The following is a 22,123-nucleotide window of genomic DNA, read 5'->3' as shown; positions in this document are numbered from 1 at the left end:
AAGAATTTGGATGTGTAATAAGAATAATATACCATAAATCTCCTATCTAACTGCTCATTAGAATGGCCACCTGGACTTTCATTTCCCTCCTCGGAGGTCAGATCTGCTTCTGACCTTGCTTCCCTAGGAATGTGGCCTTCAGACACAGACTGCTCATTTTCAGGGCTTAAAATCTCTTGCTGGCTCCTCTGCTGACTTTCAGGCCCAGAATCCTCAGAAAGATCAGGTGCAGGCACAATCAAAGGCCAAACTACAACAATACAGTTAAAATATATATTCCAACATATAGGAAGAGTTGACCGTTCAGCCTTTTCTCCAGATTCAAAAAGAAAATTGCATCTCTTATTATCTGCTATATTGTTTCCACTGTTCATTCCCTTTTTTAAAAAAACCCTTTAGACTCGAATGCAGGAGCTTCACAGTCAATGGGAGCTGCTTTTGGAGAAAATGCGGGAGAAAGGCATCAAGCTCCAGCAAGCCCAGAAGCTGGTGCAATATTTGCGAGAGTGCGAAGATGTGATGGACTGGATCAATGACAAGGTAACGAAGTTTGGGGCCTAGAGGATGGTTTCCCATCGTGGTCAACTGTGAATCGCACATATTTCTGCGCCTGAGCAGACAGCTTTGGAACCTTCTAGATAGATTTGAAAACTTTTCTGGCCCCGGCCACTCTCCCCTTGTGAGTATAAGTAGCTGGTGGGCGGAGCAACTGCCTCAATTCTTCTTGAGAATTTCTGATTTTGGGGGGGTTGGGGGGTTGGTGTCAAATTGCCTCAGAGTAGCCCCTTTGTTTCCTTTTGTTTGGTGGGAGGTTGTCTTATTTGGCACACACACATGTATATATGTACACAGAAAGCAGAGCTTTTAAGGCAATTATGCAACTATGGTTGAAATGATTCACCAGAGTTCAGAAATAGACTTTGCATATCATTTCACCTTAATGGGGCTGGTGGGCGTTTCAGAGTTTACATGGAAAGATAAGAGGAAGTTCCAGAAGAAGCACTTGCAGCTTTCCAAGTTACGCTACACCTCTCCAAGTGGATATGCTCTAGAACCCGTCTCCTTGTATTTTGCAGGAAGCAATTGTGACCTCAGAAGAGCTGGGCCTGGACCTGGAGCACGTGGAGGTTTTGCAGAAGAAATTTGAGGAATTCCAGACAGACTTGGCGGCCCATGAAGAGAGAGTGAATGAAGTGAATCAGTTTGCAGGGAAGCTGATCCAGGTAATAGCTGTTGGCAGTGGAGAGGTTCTTCCAACTTCTCTCAAAGCCATTCCGAAGCTCATTTTTTCCAGTTACTTGGAAAGATCAGAAAACATAAAGCAGACAGAATAATAATGGGATTACTTTGCATCTCCTTCTATGCAAAATAGAATAATAAATTATTATTATTATTATTATTATTATTTATAACCCACCACCATCTCCCCGGAGGCCTCGGGGCGGCTAATATGAGGCCAAGCCCAAAATAATATAACATAATTGATCTCACAATAACAAAAATACATAAACAAAATATGAAATAACAAATAAAATCAACATTATAAAATAGCATGATAAAATCAGACATAAGAGGCTGGGCCAAATGTATGAGAATGTTGCTCACAGCTTGGACACGTCAGTGTTTTGGACTACAACCCGCAGCTTTCCATGTGAATGAAGAGAGGGGCCATGAAGGCAGTTCCTTCTTGCCTCCAGTGCCATCCGTTGGAAGCCCCCCCTCCTCCAATACCAACTACTGCTCTGAGATCAGAATGAAGAGAGGGGCCATGAAGGCAGTTCCTTCTTGCCTCCAGTGTCATCCGTTGGGAGCCCCCCCCCCCCCCCAGCACCAACCACTGCTCTGAGATCAGAGTGAAGAGAGGAGCCAGGAAGGCAGTTCCATCTTGCCTCCTGCACTGTGCTTACAATATAATATAATATAGTATAGTGTAGTGTAGTGTAGTATAGTATAATATAATATAATATAATATATATTGTATATACACATAATATTGATAATATTATAATGTAATACAATATACTACTAATAATAATATGATATAATAATAAAGGTAGTCCCCTGACATTAAGTCCAGTCATGTCTGACTCTGGGGTGTGGTGCTCATCTCCATTTCTAAGCCGAAGAGCCAGCGTTGTCCGTAGACACCTCCAAGGTCATGTGACTGCATGGAGCGCCGTTACCTTCCCGCCAGAGCGGTACCTATTGATCTACTCACATTTGCATGTTTTCGAACTGCTAGGTTGGCAGAAGCTAGGGCTGACAGCGGAAGCTCACGCCGCTCCCCGGAATCGAACCTGCGACCTTTCGATCAACAAGCTCAGCAGCTCAGTGCTTTAACCCACTGCGCCACCGGGGGCTCCCTGATATAATAATATAGTTTATATTAAATGAAATATTACTAATAATATTACAGTATAATGTTGTAGTACAATGTAATATATAATATTAATATCGTGCTATGATAGTAGTATAATATATTGTATTTACTTTTTACTTGTAAGCTGCTCTGAGTCCCCTTTGGGGTGAGAATATAAATGTCGTAAATAAATAAATAAATAAATGTCCCTGAAATCCCATGAACATTCTGTTTTGTGGAAAGGTTGAAATTATATAGTATTTATTTATTTATTTATCGTGTCAGGAGCAAACCAAACAGTTGTATTGCATTTTTTAACAAACAAACAAACAAAACACAAAGTTTGCAAGCTTGGTAGTTGATTAAATGTCCTTTGACCAGTAGCTGGCCACTTGGAGTGCTTCTGGTGTTACTATAAGAAGGTCCTCCATTGTGCATGTAGCAGGGCTCAGGTTGCATTGTAGCAGGTGATCTGTAGTTTGCTCTTCTCCACACTTGCATATTGTGGATTCCACTTTGTAGCCCCATTTCTGAAGGTTGGCTCTGCGTCTCATGGTGCCAGAGCGCAGTCTGTTCAGCGCCTTCCAAGTTGCCCAGTTTTATGTGTGCCCAGGGGGGAGTCTCTCATTTGGTATCAGCCATTGATTGAGGTTCTGGGTTTGAGCCTGCCCCTTTTGGACTCTCGCTTGCTGAGGTGTTCCAGCGAGGGTCTCTGTAGATCTTAGAAAACTATTTCTTGATTTAAGTCGTTGACTGATACTCAAACAAGGGATGAGCTGGAGATGTCACTGCCTTGGTCCTTTCACTATTAGATAGTGGGTGGGTGATAATAGAAGCCACCAAGGGAGTGATGAGGGATTGCTTCCATTACATGGGATTCATCTAAAGGTATCCCTCTTCCCTGCCCTACATTTTGCTTTTTAGGAGCAGCACCCCGAAGAGGAGTTAATCAAGTCCAAACAGGATGAAGTCAATGCAAGCTGGCAGCGGCTGAAGGGCCTGGCTCTCCAGAGGCAAGGGAAGCTCTTTGGAGCCGCCGAAGTGCAGCGCTTTAACAGGTATGGACATGGCTCAAATTACATTAACAGTGTGCATTTAATGTTGATCATATGAAGCTACCTCTCTACTACTCCAGGCCCTTGGTCCATCTAGCCTAGCCTTTCCTAGCACATTGCAAATCCCACTATCCACCAGCTGGACTCCTAAACCCACTGTCTACTAGTTGTGTCAGGCAGTTAGGGGTGTGAGTTGTACACTAACTTCCTTGGAGTGCTTCGAATGAATGAACAGATAGGACAGGGGTCCTCAAACTTTTTAAACAGTAGGCCAGGTCACAATCCCTCAAAACGTTGGAGGGCCAGATTATAATTTGATAAAAAATGAATGAATTCCTATGCACACCGCACATATCTTATTTGTAGTGCAAAAAACACTTGAAAACAATACAATTATTAAAATGAAAAACAATTTAAACAAATATAAACTTATTATTTCAATATGAGGTGTGGGCCTGCTTTTGGCTGATGAGATAGGATTGTTGTTGTGTGCTTTCAAGTAATTTCAGACTTAGGTTGACCCTGAGCGAGGGCTGGGTAAATAACCTTGGAGGGCCGTATTCGGCCCCCAGGCCTTAGTTTGAAGACCCCTGAGATAGGGGATCAAGTGGTGTCCCTGGTAGAGGGAAAACTGCTTAACAGTTAATCAATAAAACACATAAAATAGTATACAAATGAAAAACATACAAGGTGCATAGTTCCCATAAGAAACCCATAAGAACTTATTCTTCGAACGCTTGTGTGCAAAGCCAATTCTTCCTCGTGTAGTCTGTGAAATGCGCACTAATGGGTTTCTGTGCGCATGCGCAGAGATTTCGGAACATTCTAGATTGAAAGATTTTAGGCGGGAGTCCCGCCCACCCTCCCAATGGTATATAAGGTAGTAGGCGGAGTTCCGCGTCAGTTCTTCTTTCCGCGCGACAGCAGAAGCACTTCGGACTTTCTCTCTCTCTTTTACTTACCTGTTATCGACTCGGACTTCTCTCGACGACCCTACATTCTCCTACCCTCGACTTCGGACTGATCACGGACAGGCTAGCTATGTCGGCTTTATCTTTTAAAAAATGCTCGGCTTGTGGAGTTAATCTCCCAGAAGCCGATAGACACAATAAGTGTCTTTTGTGCCTTGGGGAAGCCCATAATCGCTCTGCATGTGAGATCTGCAGAGCGTTTACATCTCGGGCTCAAAAGAGCAGAGACTCCCGTCTTAAAGCTCTTTTATATGAGCAGGCACTGGCCCCTGAAGAGACTCGCCAAGCCGCGCAAAGTCTCTCTCAGCAGCCCTCTCCCTCCCCCCTCTCCGGGGAACGGCCGGGCTCCTCCACTCAGCTGGAAGAAAACCTTGCGGCTGGGACTCCTCCCCCGGGGGACGAGCCGCCGCCGAAAAGACCCAGGGCCTCCAAACAAGCTGCTCATAAGAGCAAATCTAAAGAAAAGCAAAATAAGAAAAAGGGAAGGCAACTCTCTGGCTTGCAGCCCCTGAGTCCTCCCACGCTGGCGCCGCCGGCCCAGCTGCTTGAGCTCTCGCCGACGGAGCAAACCGCTCAACTTTTAGAGCTTCAGGAGCCCCCGGAGCTCCTCCCGATAGAGCTCCTGGACTCCCAAACCGAGCCTAACCTGCCTCCCTCTCCCTCCCTCCAGCCTGCCCAGCCTCCCAGAGAACACCCTCCCTCCCCGGTACCGGCCCCTCCCACCTCTCAGGCTGAGCGTGGCCGTTCTCGGCCGAGCCGCTCCAGGCGCCGGTCCCGATCCTCCTCCTCCTCTCATTCTCGGTCCCGATCCCACACTCCTCCCCCCAAGCGCTCGCGCGGACGCGACCCACGCGATCGCGATCCGCGCTTCCCTTCCCCATACGAATATCCCTTTCCCCTCTATCCCCCTCCTCCCTTCTACTACCCTTACTATCAAGGGGAATACTCGAGGGACCATACCCCTCCTCCTCATCCTTATCCTCATTCCTACCCTCCTCCTTCCGCCACTATCTCCAGGCCCCCTCCTGAACCTCCTATCCCTCAACACCAGGGAGCGCCACCCCCGGATCCTGCTACTCCTCAACAGGACCTCCACCCCGACCCAGACATGGTGGACGCTGAATCCTCCAATGATTCTCCTCCCACTGCTACTCTCCAAACTGAACCGGATCCAGACCCTTTACAAGCAGAAGAGTTTAAAAACTTTTCTGCTTTATTAATCAGACTCTCCAGATCACTCAATCTGGCTGTCCCCCAACCTACTAAGGCTGTGGATGACCCTTGTTTTACTTCATCTGAACAACAACGGCCCATGTCCACTATATTGCCCACTTTACCTTATCTTTTAGAGGTTCTCAAAACGGAAGGTGTTTCTCCAGCCCTGGTTCCAGCCACGCCTAAGCGGGCTGAGAATCTTTATCGCATTGACCTCACGGCAGCTTCATGGCTTGCCAAACTGCCCAGAGCCAATTCAGTTGTTACAGACGCCCAACCCAAACCAGTTCAGAGGAATCAGGCTTCCCCCTCAGACAAAGAAGGGAAGAAACTGGATGCTATGGCAAAAAAGTTTTATTCCTCTGCCTGCCTTTTTGCCAGAATGGCACATTATGGAGTCTACATGAGTGTGTACCAGACACACCTCTGGAATAAAATCTTGCCTTACCTTGATCTCCTACCAATGGCTGATCAACCAATGGCAAAGGCCTTTGCTCAAGAAGCACTTCTTCTCTCTAAGCTCCAGAAGGACTTAGCGAAAAACACAGCTGACACATCTGGCAAACTCATTGCTGGAGCAGTGGCCTTGAGACGTCACGCCTGGCTCAGGGCATCCACTCTTTCTCCCTCAGCTCGCACGCTGATCGAAGATCTCCCTATGGATCAAACAGGATTGTTTAATCCAGAAACAGATTCCCAGTTAAAACATTCCCATGAGATGAAACAAACGGTCACTAAATATGACCAACAACCTTATCAACAGAGGCAGAGATGGGGCAATTATTATCATTACCCCACCTATCAAAGAGGCCGTTACAACCCTCACTCCTACAGAGGAAAACAACGTCCTCACTCATCTCCTGCCACCACCGGGAAGCCACCTGTTCCCTTTAAGGGTCAGTATCGGGGCACTAAACCACCAGATAACAAAAAGCGGCGTTTTTAGCCCTCCCCCATCCCCACCATTGCATCTACCTGATCCTTCCCCACCCTCCACACACACCACACCCACCTCACCACTGTACCACAACAGACTCCATCCATACTTACCTGCTTGGCAGTCCATAACCAATGACACCTGGGTCCTCCGCATAGTAGATGAAGGTTACGCCATTGAATTCCACTCTCTCCCTCCACTGGGAAAAGTTTTACCAACTCAATCCTCTCCCATGCTTTGGGACGAGATCTCCTCTCTTCTACACAAAGGGGCGATTTCCCCTATACATCCCGACCTGGCTCACACTTGCTTTTTTTCCCGCTACTTCCTAGTAGACAAAAGGGACGGAGGTCAACGCCCCATCTTAGACCTCCGAGGCATTAACAAATTTATCTCACCTCGCAAATTTCGCATGGTTACACTACTCAACATCCTTCCTTTCATCACGAAGGGAGCATGGCTCGCCAAGGTTGACCTCACTGACGCATACTTCCACATCTCAATCAGACAGGACCATCGCAAATATCTCTCCTTTGCACTGGACAACCACATATTTTCTTTTTCCGTATTACCCTTTGGTCTTTCCTCTGCCCCAAGGGTCTTCACTAAATGCATGTCAGTAGTAGCTGCTCACCTACGCCAGAACGGCGTAACAGTTTTTCCATACATAGATGATTGGCTTTTTTCAGCGAAATCTCGTTCCCAGCTCCTCTCTGACATCTCCTTCACCTTGTCTCTCTTACAGGAACTTGGACTTGTCGTAAATTTCGACAAATCCCACCTCATACCTACCCAGCGCATCCATTTCATTGGTGCCCTGATAGATTCCACATCCCAACGGGCTTACCTGCCAGAAGACCGCTTCTCCAACCTCTGCCAAGCCATCAACAGCCTGCTTTCTTCAGGCCGGTCCTCTGCATGGGCTATCCAATCTATCCTTGGCCATATGGCGTCCACTACAAGTGTGACTCCCTTCGCCCGGCTTCGCCTCCGCCCACTCCAGTCCTGGTTCCTGGGCGTATTCGATCCCATTCACGACTCACAATCCATGATTCTTCAACCTCCCGCTCACGTCCTGAGCTCCCTCCTGTGGTGGACAAAGGAATCCAATGTGTGCTCAGGTCTCCCATTCACACCCCCACGCCCGTCTCTGTCACTCACAACAGACGCCTCTTCCCTCGGCTGGGGAGCACACCTCCGGGACTTGACGATCAGCGGCCGCTGGTCTCCCTCAGAACAGAAACTCCACATCAACGCACTGGAGCTACTAGCAGTGGGAAAAGCCCTCCGGGCTTTTGCTCACCAAGTCTCCAACCGCACCATCCAGGTAGTCACAGACAACACATCAGTAAAATTTTACCTCAACAAACAAGGGGGAACCCACTCCCCAACACTCCTCTCCATATCATCAGAGATCTGGGAATGGTGCATTCGGAGGAACATATTCCTCATTGCAATCCACCTTCCGGGGAAAGACAATATCCTGGCGGACTCCCTCAGCAGGACTCCGACCACGACCCACGAGTGGCACCTGCACCCCAGAGAGTTCAACCTCTTGACCCGTCACTGGGGCCACCCACAAGTAGATATGTTTGCCTCCCCAGACAACACGCAGTGCACACTCTTTTGCGCGAGGCTCCGCCCTCACGTATTCCCAGGTTGCTTAGGAGACGCCTTTCTCTTTCAGTGGTCTCAGGGGTTCCTCTACATCTTTCCTCCCCTTCCTCTGCTCTCCAGAGTAGTGGCGAAGGTCATCACAGACAGGGCCAATTGCATCCTGATAACCCCATGGTGGCCCAGACAACCATGGTTTGCCCCTCTCCTTCACGCTTCACGAAAAACGTTCCTTCGCCTACGATCCAGCCCGGATCTTCTCACCATACAAAACGGACTGATCTGCCACCCAGATCTGCCAACTCTACGCCTCACGGCGTGGAGGATCACACCATAACCCATCTCTCTGAGGCTGCACGACTTATTATCCAGGCAGCTCAAAAGACTTCCACCAAAAGAGCTTACACCTATAAATGGTCGAAATTCAAGTCTTTCACTCACCCCTTGGGCTTTGAGCCTGACTCAGCCCCAGTACATATCGTATTAGATTTCCTAGTTCATCTATCCTCACGGGGTTTTTCCCTCTCCTCAATTAAGTGCTATCTCGCAGCACTCTCCTGGTTTCGGAGGAAATCAGGTCTACCGTCCCTGTTTCAAGATCCGTTGATACAGTTATTTGTTAAAGGTTATAAAAATGTTCACCCCCCAGTTTCCCCTCCACCCCCGGCTTGGAGCCTTGAGCTTGTATTGTCTCAACTCTCCAAACCTCCCTTTGAGCCCATGGCCTCCTGTGACATCTCCCATCTTTCTTGGAAGACGGCGTTCCTAGTGGCCATTACCTCGGCAAGGAGGGCCAGTGAGCTCGCTGCTCTTCGCTCAGATCCTCCCTTTATTAGGTTTCATGAGGATAAAGTAGTCCTTCGGACTGACATTACCTTCCTTCCCAAAGTTGTCTCCAAGTTTCACATGTCCCAAGACATCACTCTCCCTGCTTTCTTCCCTAACCCTTCCTCTCCCTTGGAAGTTGCACTCCACGCGTTGGATGTCAAAAGAGCCCTCTCCTTCTATATATCCAGGACAGCCTCCTATAGGAAATCTCCTAGACTTTTCCTAAAATATCGGAAAGATGCCTTGGGGGAGCCAGTAACATCTCAAAGACTATCATCATGGATAGTATCCACAATTCGCTTAGCTTATGCGTTGGCTCACAAAGAACCCCCTTCAACTATCCATGCCCACTCTACGAGGTCACTTTCAACATCTCAAGCCTTCCTCCACGGGGTTCCTGTCCACGACATCTGCAGAGCAGCAACCTGGACGACACCTTCTACCTTTGCCTCTCATTACAAGCTCGACATCCTCGCCAAGAGGGATGCAGCCTTCGGCAGAGCAGTTCTTTTCTCCTGTGTGGCATGACCCACCTCCAGGTTGGTAGCTTTACAGTCACCCATTAGTGCGCATTTCACAGACTACACGAGGAAGAAATATGGGTTGCTTACCTGTAAACGTATTTCTTCCAGTGATAGTCTGTGAAATCCGCACGTCCCGCCCGTCCTCCCCTCTTATGTCATGCCTCTTTTCCTGGCTGCTGTCTGGCGGCAAGGAACTGACGCGGAACTCCGCCTACTACCTTATATACCATTGGGAGGGTGGGCGGGACTCCCGCCTAAAATCTTTCAATCTAGAATGTTCCGAAATCTCTGCGCATGCGCACAGAAACCCATTAGTGCGGATTTCACAGACTATCACTGGAAGAAATACGTTTACAGGTAAGCAACCCATATGTCTTTAGCTTTTTTCTAAAATCCAGAAGGGATGGAGCCTGGGGAAGGAGTTCTACAGCTGAGAAGCCACCACTCAGAAGGCCATGTCTCTTGTCTCCCAACAACTGCGAAGTAGGTGGGCCCGAGAGCAGGTGTTGCACTCCAGGACAGGAATAATCCTCTGACTTTAAACACCACACGTTGAGTAGGAAAACAATCCTTTTATTGAAGATAAGTAAAAAGCAGCAAAGTAAAAAAGCACTTTAAAGAAATAGGTAAATCCAATTAGGTAAGAAGATAAGCAGGAACAAATTAGTCCAAGGTAGAGTTCAGCAAAGTCCATAAAAGCAAAGTCCACACATCTCTAATACAATCCAGAAAATCAGGAATACATTGATCCAATGCTTGGGTAAGCAATCTGGAAATCCAGGAATCAAAACCATGAAGCAAGAAGTATCTTAGCATGAATCTTCAAAGCAAGGCTTCCATGAAACAAGGACGAGAACTTAGCGTGATTCTAAACGATGCTTCATCTGACTACACATCCTAAACTTGAGACTTTTATCCCCTCATTAGCATTCAGAAATTGGTTTTTCTTTAGCTGAGGCTTTGTTATTGTTTTCTGTCGGAGCCTGGCAGAGCGCCGAAGCCACTGCTCAGCTCTCCTGTTTTGACTGATCTCTTCCCATCTACCTCTTTGCTCGTTATCTCCTTGCTCATTAATTTCTGCAGCTGGTCCAGGTGCCGAGCTGTTTTCATGTTCTCTCTCATGAGAACTCTGGTAACAATTCAGAAAGCACACCATCATCCCCACACCGTTCAAGGACATTCACATGGGAAACTACAGGGATCTCCTGGTCATTCTCTGCATCAATATCACTGACTAAACCAGGGCTCCTCAAACTTTTTAAACAGAGGGCCAGGTGACAGTCCCTCAAACGGTTGCAGGGCCGGATTAATATTTGAAAAAAATATGAACAAATTCCTATGCACACTGTACATATCTTATTTGTAGTGCAAAAAAAAAAACACTTGAAAACAATACAATAATTAAAATGAAGAACATTTTAACAAATATAAACTTATTAGTATTTCAATGGGAAGTGTGGGCCTGCTTTTGGCTGATGAGATAGTGTTTTTGTTGCTGTTGTTGTGTGCTTTCAAGTTGTTTCAGACAGGTTGACCCTGAGCGAGGGCTGGGTAAATGACCTTGGAGAGCCGTATCCGGCCCCCGGGCCTTAGTTTGAGGACCCCTGGACTAAACCATTGCCATCTTGAAACTCATCTTGAACCTCATTAACATCAGCCCCCACCTCCAATGCACCCCGATCCTGAAACACAATCACAGGCTGAACTCCAGCATCAGGGCCTCCCCAGTAGGCTCATAGGAGGTGATGTGTTCAGACAGATATGTTGGACCAGAACCATTTAGGACTTTATAGGTCAAGACCAGCACTTTAAATTGGGCTCGGTAGTGTATTGGCAGCCAGTGGAGTTGACACAACAGAGGAGTTGTGTGCTCCCTGAACATTGATCCAGTTAAAAGCCTGGCTCCCGCCTGTTGGAGCAGTTGAAGCTTCCAGGCCGTCTTCAAGGGCAGCCCCACGTAGAGCACATTGCAGTAGTCTATATGAGATGTAACAAGAGCATGGACTACCATAGCCAAGTCTGACTACCCAAGGTAGGGGTGCAACTAGTGCACAAGTTTTAGTTGTGCAAAACCTCCCCTGGTCACCACTGAGATCTGGAGTTCTAGGCTCAGCGATGAATCCAGAACTCCCAAGCTGCAAACCTGTGACTTCAGGGGGTGTTCAAATCCATCCAACGCAGGCTGTAATCCTATGCCCTGTTCGGCCTTGCGACTGACCAGAAGGACCTCTGTCTTGTCTGGATTCAATTTCAGTTTGTTCGCCCTCATCCAAACCATCACAGCCACCAAGCACTGGTTCAGGACCTGAAAAGCCTCCTTAGTAGCAGGTGAAAAGGAGTGATAGTTGGATGTCATCTGCATACAGGTGACGTCGAACTCCAAAACGCCTACAAGTAGACTTCTTTGGGATTGAATTTGCGGCCATGGTTTGCATGCATGAACATTATTATGTTCTTGCCTTTCCCCATCGTTGTCAACTGTGAATCGCACATATGGTTATCTCTGCGCCTGCGCAGAGCAGCTTTTGGAACCTTCTAGACATTTTATAAAAAACATTTTGGCAGAAGCTCCGCCCACCTTCCCCTTTCGGTATAAGTAGCCTGTGGGCGGAGCTACTGTCATCAGTTCTCTTCATCCGCTGCCATTAGCAGCAGCCAGAGGACCTTCATCCTGATTAGCAGGAGACCCCGGTGGCGCAGTGGATTAAAGTCCTGTGCCGGCAGGTCATAGGTTCGAATCCGGGGAGAGGTGGATGAGCTCCCTCTATCAGCTCCAGCTCCTCATGCGGGGACATGAGGGAAGCCTCCCACAAGGATGATAAAAACATCAAATCATCCAGGCGTCCCCTGGGCAACGTCCAATTCTTTCACACCAGAAGCGACTTGCAGTTTCTCAAGTCGCTCCTGACACGACCAAAAAAAATCCTGATTAGCATATTTTTTACTATTGTATTTTGACTCGGACTGCCTGTTTTTCTTGATTTATGTGCTTTGACCTGGACTGTTTGACTTTTCTAACGTTTGTGTGTTGACCTGGACTGCCTGACTTTCACTGACGTCTCCTTCGTGCATGAACATTATTATGTTCACAGGCCAGTCCTTACAATCACGTCTTTCTGTGTGGAAAACATCTTTCCAAAACCAACCAATGTCCTAAATTCTGTTGTCATTCCTGAGTAGAAGAGAGTTTTTGAATCAGTTGAATTTTCCTGTGTGTCAATCCTAACATTCAATTCGGTGGGTTGTCCCTAAGTGTGACAAATCTTTCCATTTATGGCAACAAAGAATTTGATGCTTTCTAGTATGACAGCCAACCTTTTCTAGGCAAGTCTTTTTGTTCTCCATACCTGAGTCCATTTTGCTTCTGAGTATGACAAATCAGTGTTTCCTTGAAGGTTTTTGCCACATAAAGCAGGAATCGCAAGCTTTCAAAGGGGATCATTATTGGCCGGTGCATGATCTCCCGTAACCGTGTTTGTAGTGAAATCGGATTTCTGTTTACGCAGAATGTAATTTATCTAAAGTTCTTTGCCTGGTGTCTTCACTCTGGGGGTTAGATGCATATGAACTGAATTGAGACCTGTTTCTTGCAGAGATGTGGATGAAACTATAAGTTGGATTAAGGAGAAAGAGCAGTTGATGGCCTCAGACGATTTCGGCAGGGACCTTGCCAGCGTCCAGGCTTTGCTCCGCAAGCACGAGGGTTTGGAGAGAGATCTGGCTGCTCTGGAAGATAAGGTTAGATGCTTTCCCTGAAGGATGGCACCATTATTATTATTATTATTATTATTATTATTATTATTATTTGAAATACAACAAGGTGAGTCCACAGCAGACACTCTGCTGGCTGTTGTATTGGATCATACGTCGGACACTTCCAAAGTGTCTAGGACTGTGTGATGTATCGGTGAATGATGCTTGCAAATCCCAGTAAGGTGGCCTTCTGCAGCTGGCAGGTGGTAATTTTGTCAGCGCAGATTGTGTTTAAGTGCAGGCCAAGGTCTTTAGGGACTGCACCCAGTGTGCCGATCATCACTGGGACGACCTTTACTGGTTTGTGCCAGTCTTTGCAATTTAATCTTTAAATCCTCAAATCATGTCAGCTTTTTCAGTTGTTTCTCTTCAATCCTGCTGTCACCTGGGATTGCGACATTGATGATCCATACTTTGTTTTTTAACACGATCGTGAGGTCAGGAGTATTGTGCTCCAAACCTCTGTCAGTCTGAATTTGGAAGTCCCAGAGGAGTTTGACGTGTTCATTTTCTGTAACTTTTTCGGGCTTGTGATCCCACCAGTTCTTCGTTGCAGGCAGATGGTATTTCTGACACAAGTTCCAATTAATCATCTGAGCAGAGGTGTTATGCCTCTGCTTGTAGTCTGTCTGCGCTATTATTATTATTATTATTATTATTATTATTATTATTATATAAATAATATTTATTTAGTTATTTATTTAATATATTTATATACCACACCCTCTCAGCCCGCAGGTGACCCGGGGCGGTGTACAGTCAACATCAGAAACATAAAATACAATAAAAACTGTTAATTAAATATAAAACCAGATAAAACAACAATATCAATAAACTGGGTTGTTGTAGGTTTTTTCGGACTATATGGCCATGGTCTAGAGGCATTCTCTCCTGACGTTTTGCCTGCATCTATGGCGAAACGTCAGGAGAGAATGCCTCTAGACCATGGCCATATAGCCCAAAAAAACCAACAACCCAGTGATTCCGGCTGTGAAAGCCTTCGACAATACAATATCAATAAAACATATAATATTTTAGGCACAAATCAAATTGAACTGAATGAGTGATTCATTCATGGCCTTATGATCTCTCTCTCTCTCTCTCTCTCTCTGTCTAGGTGAAGGCCTTGTGTGCAGAGGCTGACCGATTGCAGCAGTCGCACCCTCCCAACGCTTCTCAGATCCATGTCAAACGCGAGGAGCTAATTGCAAACTGGGAGCAGATCCGAACCCGGGCGGCTGAGAGACACGCTCGGCTCAATGACTCCTACAGGTAAGAATGCTGTGTTGCCTCCAAAATCGTTGGTTTCTCACACACTTTATACAAAATCATCTTCATGCAGATTGCTAGAGCATTAAGGCGTTGTCAGATATTTGCTTGTAGATTAGCATCTCCCAAAGTGTTGGCTGTGTGTGTGCACCACACCCGGTATTTGACTCCCAAAGTACATCATTCCCTTTGCTCCCTTAAGAGTGAACGAGGCTTATCCTGTCATCTGCAGAAGAACAAGTTTTGTAATGATTTCTTTTTCTGGCATTCCTTTAATCCATTATAAGGCGCATAAGCCTGCAGATTGGCCCTTGTGGATTGTGTGGCTTGCTTTAGGGAGAAACCTCGACTGTTCTACAGTTCTTTGTGGCCAAACAGTAATGAAGATTCCCTAGGCAACCATTAGCCATGCACTGGGTGCTTAGAATCAGAGAATAATAGAGTTGGAAGAGACCACACAAGAGACATGATAACCATGTATAAATATGTGAGGGGAAGTTATAGGGAGGAGGGAAGAGGCTTCTTTTCTGCTGCCCTGGAGACTAGGACGCAGTGGAGCAATGGCTTCAAACTACAAGAGATTCCGTCTGAACATGAGAAAGAACTTCCTGACTGTGAGAGCTGTTCAGCAGTGGAACTCTCTGCCCTGTAGTGTGGTGGTTCCTTCTATGGAGGCTTTTAAACAGAGGCTGGATGGCCATCTGTCGGGGGTGATTTGAATGCGATTTTCCTGCTTCTTGGCAGAATGGGGTTGGTCTGGATGGCCCATGAGGTCTCTTCCAACTCTATGATTCTAAGATCTCCTTTCCTGTCATTTGAGCCCATTGCTTCTCAGGATTGTTAGATTGTGCAGAAATTTGGAAAGTGGGTTTACTTTCCTAGATGAAGGTAAAGATGGGATTTCGGTGTACACACTCCCATTGCTGCCATTGGCTTATCCTCCTCTTCCACAGGCTACAGCGATTCCTTGCAGACTTCCGGGATCTGACTAGCTGGGTGACGGAAATGAAGGCTCTAATCAATGCCGATGAACTGGCCAATGACGTGGCAGGAGCCGAAGCCCTCCTGGACAGGCATCAGGAGCATAAGGTGAGAGACCCGGAGCTGAGCCTTCCTTTCTGTGTCTGTCCTCAGTGTATTAGACCTTGCTTCGTGTAATTCCATATCAGGGCCAGAGTGTAGAGAAAGGAGGCCAGGGGACAGTTCCACCTTGTCTCCTGCATATGTGATAAGTTGGGGACCCCTCCCCCCAGCACTAACTGACGCTCTGGGCCAGAGGGGGGGGGGGCAGAAGACAGTTCCATCTTGCCTCCTGTGCTATGCTAATAATATAATGTAATGTAATGTAATGTAAATAAATAAATATCTTCCAAAGAAATTTGAAAGGGAGAAATCAGAGAAGCGGCATTCCAACAAAGAGCCAGATATGTAGGGAGAAACTTAGCAAAAGGATGAACAAGAAAATGGTAAAGAGGATGGCTAAGAGAGACAGAGTAAAGGCAGAACTGTTCAACACCTTCTTTGCCTCTGTCTTCTCCCAAAAGATTAAGAGTGCGCAACTTGGGGAGGATGAGGCATAGGATGCAGATGGGGAAATGCGGCACAGAAGAGGTAAAGAGGCAGTGCAGGGATATCTGGCTAATCTAAATGAATTTGAATCTCCAGGGCTAGAATGGCAAAGCAAGCAAATTGCTAAAAACTGGAGAGGTTTCTCCAAAGAAACCTTTTTTGCAGAAATAAGTATGAGTTGCTTCAAGCTGTCTTGAGGAGATAGCTGAAGACAAGGGGAAAACAGATGCTGAAAGTAGCATTGTGATTAACCCCTTGGAACATAAGGAGTCTATATCTATTTACGAACTGTTTGCTAAATGTCTACAATTATTGTAACTGCATTGAAGGGGTGGGTGCACATGTGTCACATGTTGTGTGTTGCACTCCAGGGCAGGAAGCAGTCCAAGTTAAAATAGCAAGCAGTTTATTGAAGATTATATAAAAATCAATAAACTGCAAAAATAGTAAAAAAGGTCAAAGTCCAAATAGTTCACAAGATTCTCAAGGTACAAGAGTAGTTTCAAAAACCCAAAACATCAGGGCATCTAGCACGCGAATACAAAAGAACCACAAAACACAAGGTAGCATACAACCCAATACAAAAATCCAGGTGTAATCCTTCAAACATGAAAGCAGGAAACATGAACTGGACCGGGCTGTGGCGCAGCTTGCTGTTGACTTATTCAGCCTGAAAGACAGTTGCGTCTGTCAAGTAGGAAATTTAGGTACCACTTTATGCAGGGAGGCTAATTTAACTAATTTACAACACCATAAAACCTTCCAGCAGTGTGCGTAAGAATGAGAAAGTACTCCATCATCAAAGGACTTGGTGCCACAAGTGGACAGTGAAGCAGCAGCTCCCCCTGTGGCTAGAATCGAGCATATCCTCATGAAGCCGGAAAGCTAGAATGTTAAATAGCCTCTGTATCTATAGATGTTGTATGTCTAATGGCATTGAATGTTTGCCATGTATATGTTCATTGTGATCTGCCCTGAGTCCCTTGCGGGGTGAGAAGGGTGCAACAGAAATACTATAAATAAATAAATAATGAATGAACAGAGATATAAACTAGAATTCCCTTAGCGGGCTTAACTAGGACTTGGCAAGAGTTATTGTTTCAACACTAATGTTGACCAGACCGATTGGAAAAATCCCCTTGTTCTCTCTAATAAAGACATAAAATCATGCTGTTTTCCCTGGCTGCCTGATAACGTCCTTTTCTGTAACCAGCACTGTGACCTTCAGAGATTTTGTTGAACTGCATGGTAGTTTACGAAAACTAAGTCTCCTATCTAAAAGCTCATTATCCTCTCCTCCTGGGATTTCATCCTGTGAACTCATTTCAGTCTCTCCTCACCTTGCTTCCCTAGAGAAAGGCTTCTCAACAGCATCTGAGCCCCTCTCTGGAATGTGGCCTTCACTAGCTGCTGGAGACACAGACTGCTCAGTTTCAGGACTTCAAAATCTCATGCTGGCTCGCAGGCCCAGAAATCCCATGATCCACTTTCTCATTGACATTAGGAGCAGGCACAATCATGGGCTGAACTACAACATTGTGTCACAGTATTTTTGTTATGGGGATGCTACAGTTTCAGAGTATGAAATTATATTCTCTCTCTCTCTTTTTTTTGGCCACAGGGAGAAATTGATGCCCATGAAGATAGTTTTAAATCCGCTGATGAATCTGGCAATGCTTTGCTTGCTGCTGGACACTACGCCTCTGATGAAGTTCGAGAGAAGGTAACTTGGTTGGGAGGGGAAAATTCAATCTAATTTTTGAGACCAACTTCTATTCCCCTTCTGTGAGTCTTTTTCCTCTCAGGGTTTGTCTACCCTAGAAATGAATTGCGGTGGTGCAGGGTGGGCTGGATGGCCCATGTGGTCTCTTCCGGCACTATTATTCTATGGTTCTGCGATCGTTGCCTTTGGGTTGACCTTCTTTTCTCCTTCCACCGTTAGCTGACCATCCTTTCTGAGGAACGGAGAGCCCTTCTGGAACTGTGGGAGCTTCGCCGGCAGCAATACGAGCAGTGCATGGACCTGCAGCTTTTCTACCGGGACACCGAGCAGGTTGACAACTGGATGAGCAAACAAGAAGTAAGTGCTGAGCAAAGTGTAAACACCTTCTGTTCTGCAGCGATGGTGGGAGTGTGGGCTCGTTTGGACTGTTTGTGAATGCATTTCCATCCCGTTCCACACAAGTTTCCCCTTTCAGCTCACCCTGTTACCGATGCTTAACACAACAACAAAAACAAAAACCTATCCTAAAAAAACCCTATTTTTCCTTCCTTATTATTATGTTTTTTTCCTTATTGTTATGTTTTTTTTATACATTTTTCTTATTTTCTCTCTCTTCATATATATGTGTGTGTGTGTATTTTCCTCTTCGTGGAGTCTGTGAAAGACGCACATATGGTGATGGATCTGGGCATTGTATGTTTTTACCCTGTTTCCCCTTCCCTTCTGCTCCCTCACCCATATTGTGCTTCAGTAGTTATATTTATATTTTTAATGACCAAACATACCAAGTTTGTATGAAAATGTGACTATTTCCTGTTCTGGTCAGTGACCGAAATAAATGATTTGATTTCATTTGACACCCTGTTACCGATGCTTAACACAACAACAACAAAAACAAAAAACCTATCCTAAAAAAACCCTATTTTTTCCTTCCTTATTATTATGTTTTTTATACATTTTTCTTATTTTCTCTCTCTTCATATATATGTGTGTATTTTCCTCTTCGTGGAGTCTGTGAAAGATGCACATATGGGTTTTATCCTGCGCATGCGCAGTTCAGAACCTTCTAGAGTCTTAAAGAAACATTTTGGCAGAGGCCCCGTCCACTCTTCCAATACTATAAATGCCCCTGGCGGGGACTGCGCCATAGTTCCTTTTTCCGCGCTCAGCAGCTCTTGGAACCTCTCTAATCTTACGATCGTTTCGGCTTTATCTAAATTCTTTGGACTTCCACGTTTTGACCTTGACTACGGCGCCTCTCTCCTCCCTCTAATTGGATCTCGGACTTCGTGACTCAGGCTAGTTCTTTACCCCGGCTCTTTTACAATGAGCTCCTACTTTTAAAAGTGCACGTCTTGCAGTGACAACGTGCCAGATGTGGACGGACACACCATGTGCCTGCTTTGTCTCGTGGAGTCCCGCCACCCCCAATCTTGCCAGGGTTTTATCCTGCGCATGCGCAGTTGTTCGGAACCTTCTAGAATCTTAAAGAAACATTTTGGCGGAGGCCCCGCCCACTCTCCCCAATACTATAAATGCCCCTGGCGGGGACTGCGCCTTAGTTCTGTAGCCGACCTCAGCAGCTACAGAGAAAAGGCATGATCACTGCGGGGAGGATGGGCAGGGATGTGCGAATTTCACAGACTACCATTCGAGGAAACACAGTTACACTTTCAGTGTTACAATATTCATTTTCTTTTTCATTTCTTTAAACAAAACCCCAATAAAATATATATATTAAAAAACTATCCCCATCAAATAATACCCCTCGGAAGCACATAATTTTTAGCTCTGAATCAGAATAAAGCAGGTTTGCAGGGTTCAAGGAAAGCTGTTTCCCTTTATGGGTTCTGTATGACAGGAAGAAGTCCCTTGTGTGGTTTTTCCATACACAACTGTTTTGTGGATTCTGCACCTTCATTGGGCGACCCCCAAGTCCCACTCAAATGCACACCTCTTTTCCAGGCCTTCTTGCTGAACGAGGACCTTGGGGATTCCCTTGACAGCGTGGAAGCTCTGCTGAAGAAGCACGAAGACTTTGAGAAGTCCCTCAGCGCTCAAGAAGAAAAAATCACAGTAAGGCGTTGTTTGTTTGTCTACTGTCCTTCTTTATAGACCTGTGAGAAAAGAGAAGTATGGACTCCAAAAAGCCAAGTACAAAAGAATAAGGCAGTAGTAGTTCTAGGTGTGAATGTTGCAATTGGCCATCTTGATTAGCAGTGAATGGCCTTGCAGCTTCAAAGCCTGGCTGATTCCTGCCTGGGGGAATACTTTGTTATTTATTTTATTTATTATTTATTTATTATTTACGAGATTTATATGTTGCCCTTTTCACCCCAAAGGGGACTCAGAGCAGCTTACAAGTAATATGTAAATACAATATATTATTTTATTACCATAGCACAATACTGGTATTATATATTACTATATTGTACTAAAGCATTATACTGTTATAATATTAGCAATATTACATGTAATATAAAATATATAATTATAATCTCGTTTTATTAGTAGTAATATTATATTGTATTACATTATAATATTATATACAATATATTATATTATATTATCACAGTGCAGGAGACAAGATGGAACTGTCTTCCTGGCCCCTTTCTTCACTCTGGTCCCAGAGCTGCAATTCACCACCTTGATTAGCACTGAATGGCCTTGCAGCTTCAAAGCCTGGCTGCTTCCTGCCTGGGGGAATCCTTTGTTGGGAGGTGTTAACTTTGTGGATGTTTTCAGGGGTTGTAACCAAGTCTATGAATATTTGGTACATTTTGGATAAATGAAAATGGCTTTTTCTTTTTAAAGGCCCTGGACGAATTTGCTACCAAATTGATTCAGAACAACCACTACGCTAAAGAAGATGTTGCAACTCGCAGGGATGCGGTAAGTCAGAGTGGAGTCAAGTGGAGCAGTCTACTGATCTGCAACCATTTCAATCTGAAATATAAATAGGGAAGGATCATGCAGATTGTGTTTGCTGTATATTCCCCAGACATGGAACTGCATGTTTCAGTATAAATAATTCTATTTATGTCTATGGAATTATGAAGAAGCAACAGTTTAAATTCGGGGAATCATGGAGGGAAACCATTTTTAGGATGCTTTCTGGCCACTTTCTGTCCCACCCCCTAATTGTTGCCATGCCAAACTACACGAGGGAAAATTTAAACATTGTTTTCTGTCACAAACTCTGCCTTATTTTGTAGTGGAATTGTTTTGTCCTATATGTACAAGCCTGTGCTTCTCAGGCTTGCACTGTGTTGGCAGTACAAACCCGAGATTTGTATTTCTTATTGTTTAATATTATTTACATATAGTTTCAATTCTGTTGGTAGTGTTTACAAAAGTGGACAATATATAAAAGTCACACATTTGTGTCCACTTCGCATTTAAAAGCTAGAACCGTCTGGTTGCTGGTCGAGTGTTCTGCTACAGTTGAAATCTCAACAAAATGACTCAATGGGAGTTTCTCATCCTCGCTTTGTTTTTAGCTGCTGAGCCGCCGCAACGCTTTGCATGAACGGGCCATGTACCGCCGGACCCAGCTTGCCGATTCGTTCCACCTGCAGCAGTTTTTCAGGGACTCTGATGAGTTGAAGAGCTGGGTCAACGAGAAGATGAAGACTGCCACTGACGAGGCTTACAAGGTGCGGCTGACATCTTGGCGCTTCAGACTGAGATGTGTATTTACTAGGGTTGGATAGGTTCATTTGGAAAAACCTGAAAGTTGGAAGAAAACATACAAATTTGTACTTCCGATGCAGTTTTCAACCATGCAGGAAAGGTGGAGGGGAAATCCGAATGGGTGGAGGGGAAATCCGAATTTGAGCCATTTATCTTTTTTTTCAGAAATATTCTATAATGTTCGGATGTCTCCCAAGGTTATTTTAATTGTCACAACCATTAAGCAACGTTAGTAAAGCCTAAAAACTTGAGGTGGGCGTAGGTAATCACAACCATCTTTAACTGACTGTGGTATGTGAAGCCCAGGCCCCCAATGGTAGAGATTGCAAAAGGCCCTGCTGTTAAATTACATTTCTCACACTGCACGGCCACTGATTAGCCGAAATGGCTGAAGGACCCAAAATAGCTGTCTGTAGCAGTCTTCGTCTAAATATAAAATAAACTTATTGAATCTACAAAGGTGTCTAAAGAAGGCATCAAAGCAATAAGCAACTTTTGCAAAGCCAAGAGAACATCAACTGCTTAAAAACCAATCATTTCACTTTGGCCTAATTGCCATGAACAAGGCACTGGGATAGCCAGTCAGTAAGTAATGATAAAATAACACGATTGC

The 22,123-nt window shown here is 45.3% G+C and overlaps 1 protein-coding gene across 8 annotated transcripts in view; it reads left to right on the top strand.

The window, feature by feature from the left end:
• Positions 1-22,123, top strand: part of SPTAN1 (spectrin alpha, non-erythrocytic 1) — a 122,132-nt gene that overhangs the window by 32,712 nt on the left and 67,297 nt on the right. For all 8 annotated transcript variants that reach the window (XM_067471949.1, XM_067471948.1, XM_067471947.1 and 5 more), the window contains 11 exons: positions 400-540; positions 1,077-1,223; positions 3,284-3,417; positions 13,097-13,241; positions 14,374-14,528; positions 15,479-15,614; positions 17,716-17,817; positions 18,037-18,174; positions 19,783-19,893; positions 20,632-20,709; positions 21,318-21,473. In XM_067471949.1, the coding sequence (XP_067328050.1) occupies positions 400-540; positions 1,077-1,223; positions 3,284-3,417; positions 13,097-13,241; positions 14,374-14,528; positions 15,479-15,614; positions 17,716-17,817; positions 18,037-18,174; positions 19,783-19,893; positions 20,632-20,709; positions 21,318-21,473 (1,443 nt within the window). The remainder of the gene's footprint in view (positions 1-399; positions 541-1,076; positions 1,224-3,283; positions 3,418-13,096; positions 13,242-14,373; positions 14,529-15,478; positions 15,615-17,715; positions 17,818-18,036; positions 18,175-19,782; positions 19,894-20,631; positions 20,710-21,317; positions 21,474-22,123) is intronic.

This window comes from Anolis sagrei, chromosome 11 (genome assembly GCF_037176765.1).
Source record: "Anolis sagrei isolate rAnoSag1 chromosome 11, rAnoSag1.mat, whole genome shotgun sequence".
Taxonomy (NCBI): domain Eukaryota; kingdom Metazoa; phylum Chordata; class Lepidosauria; order Squamata; family Dactyloidae; genus Anolis; species Anolis sagrei.
Note: the sequence above shows the minus strand (reverse complement) of the source record. Positions and strands in the feature narration are given on the sequence as shown.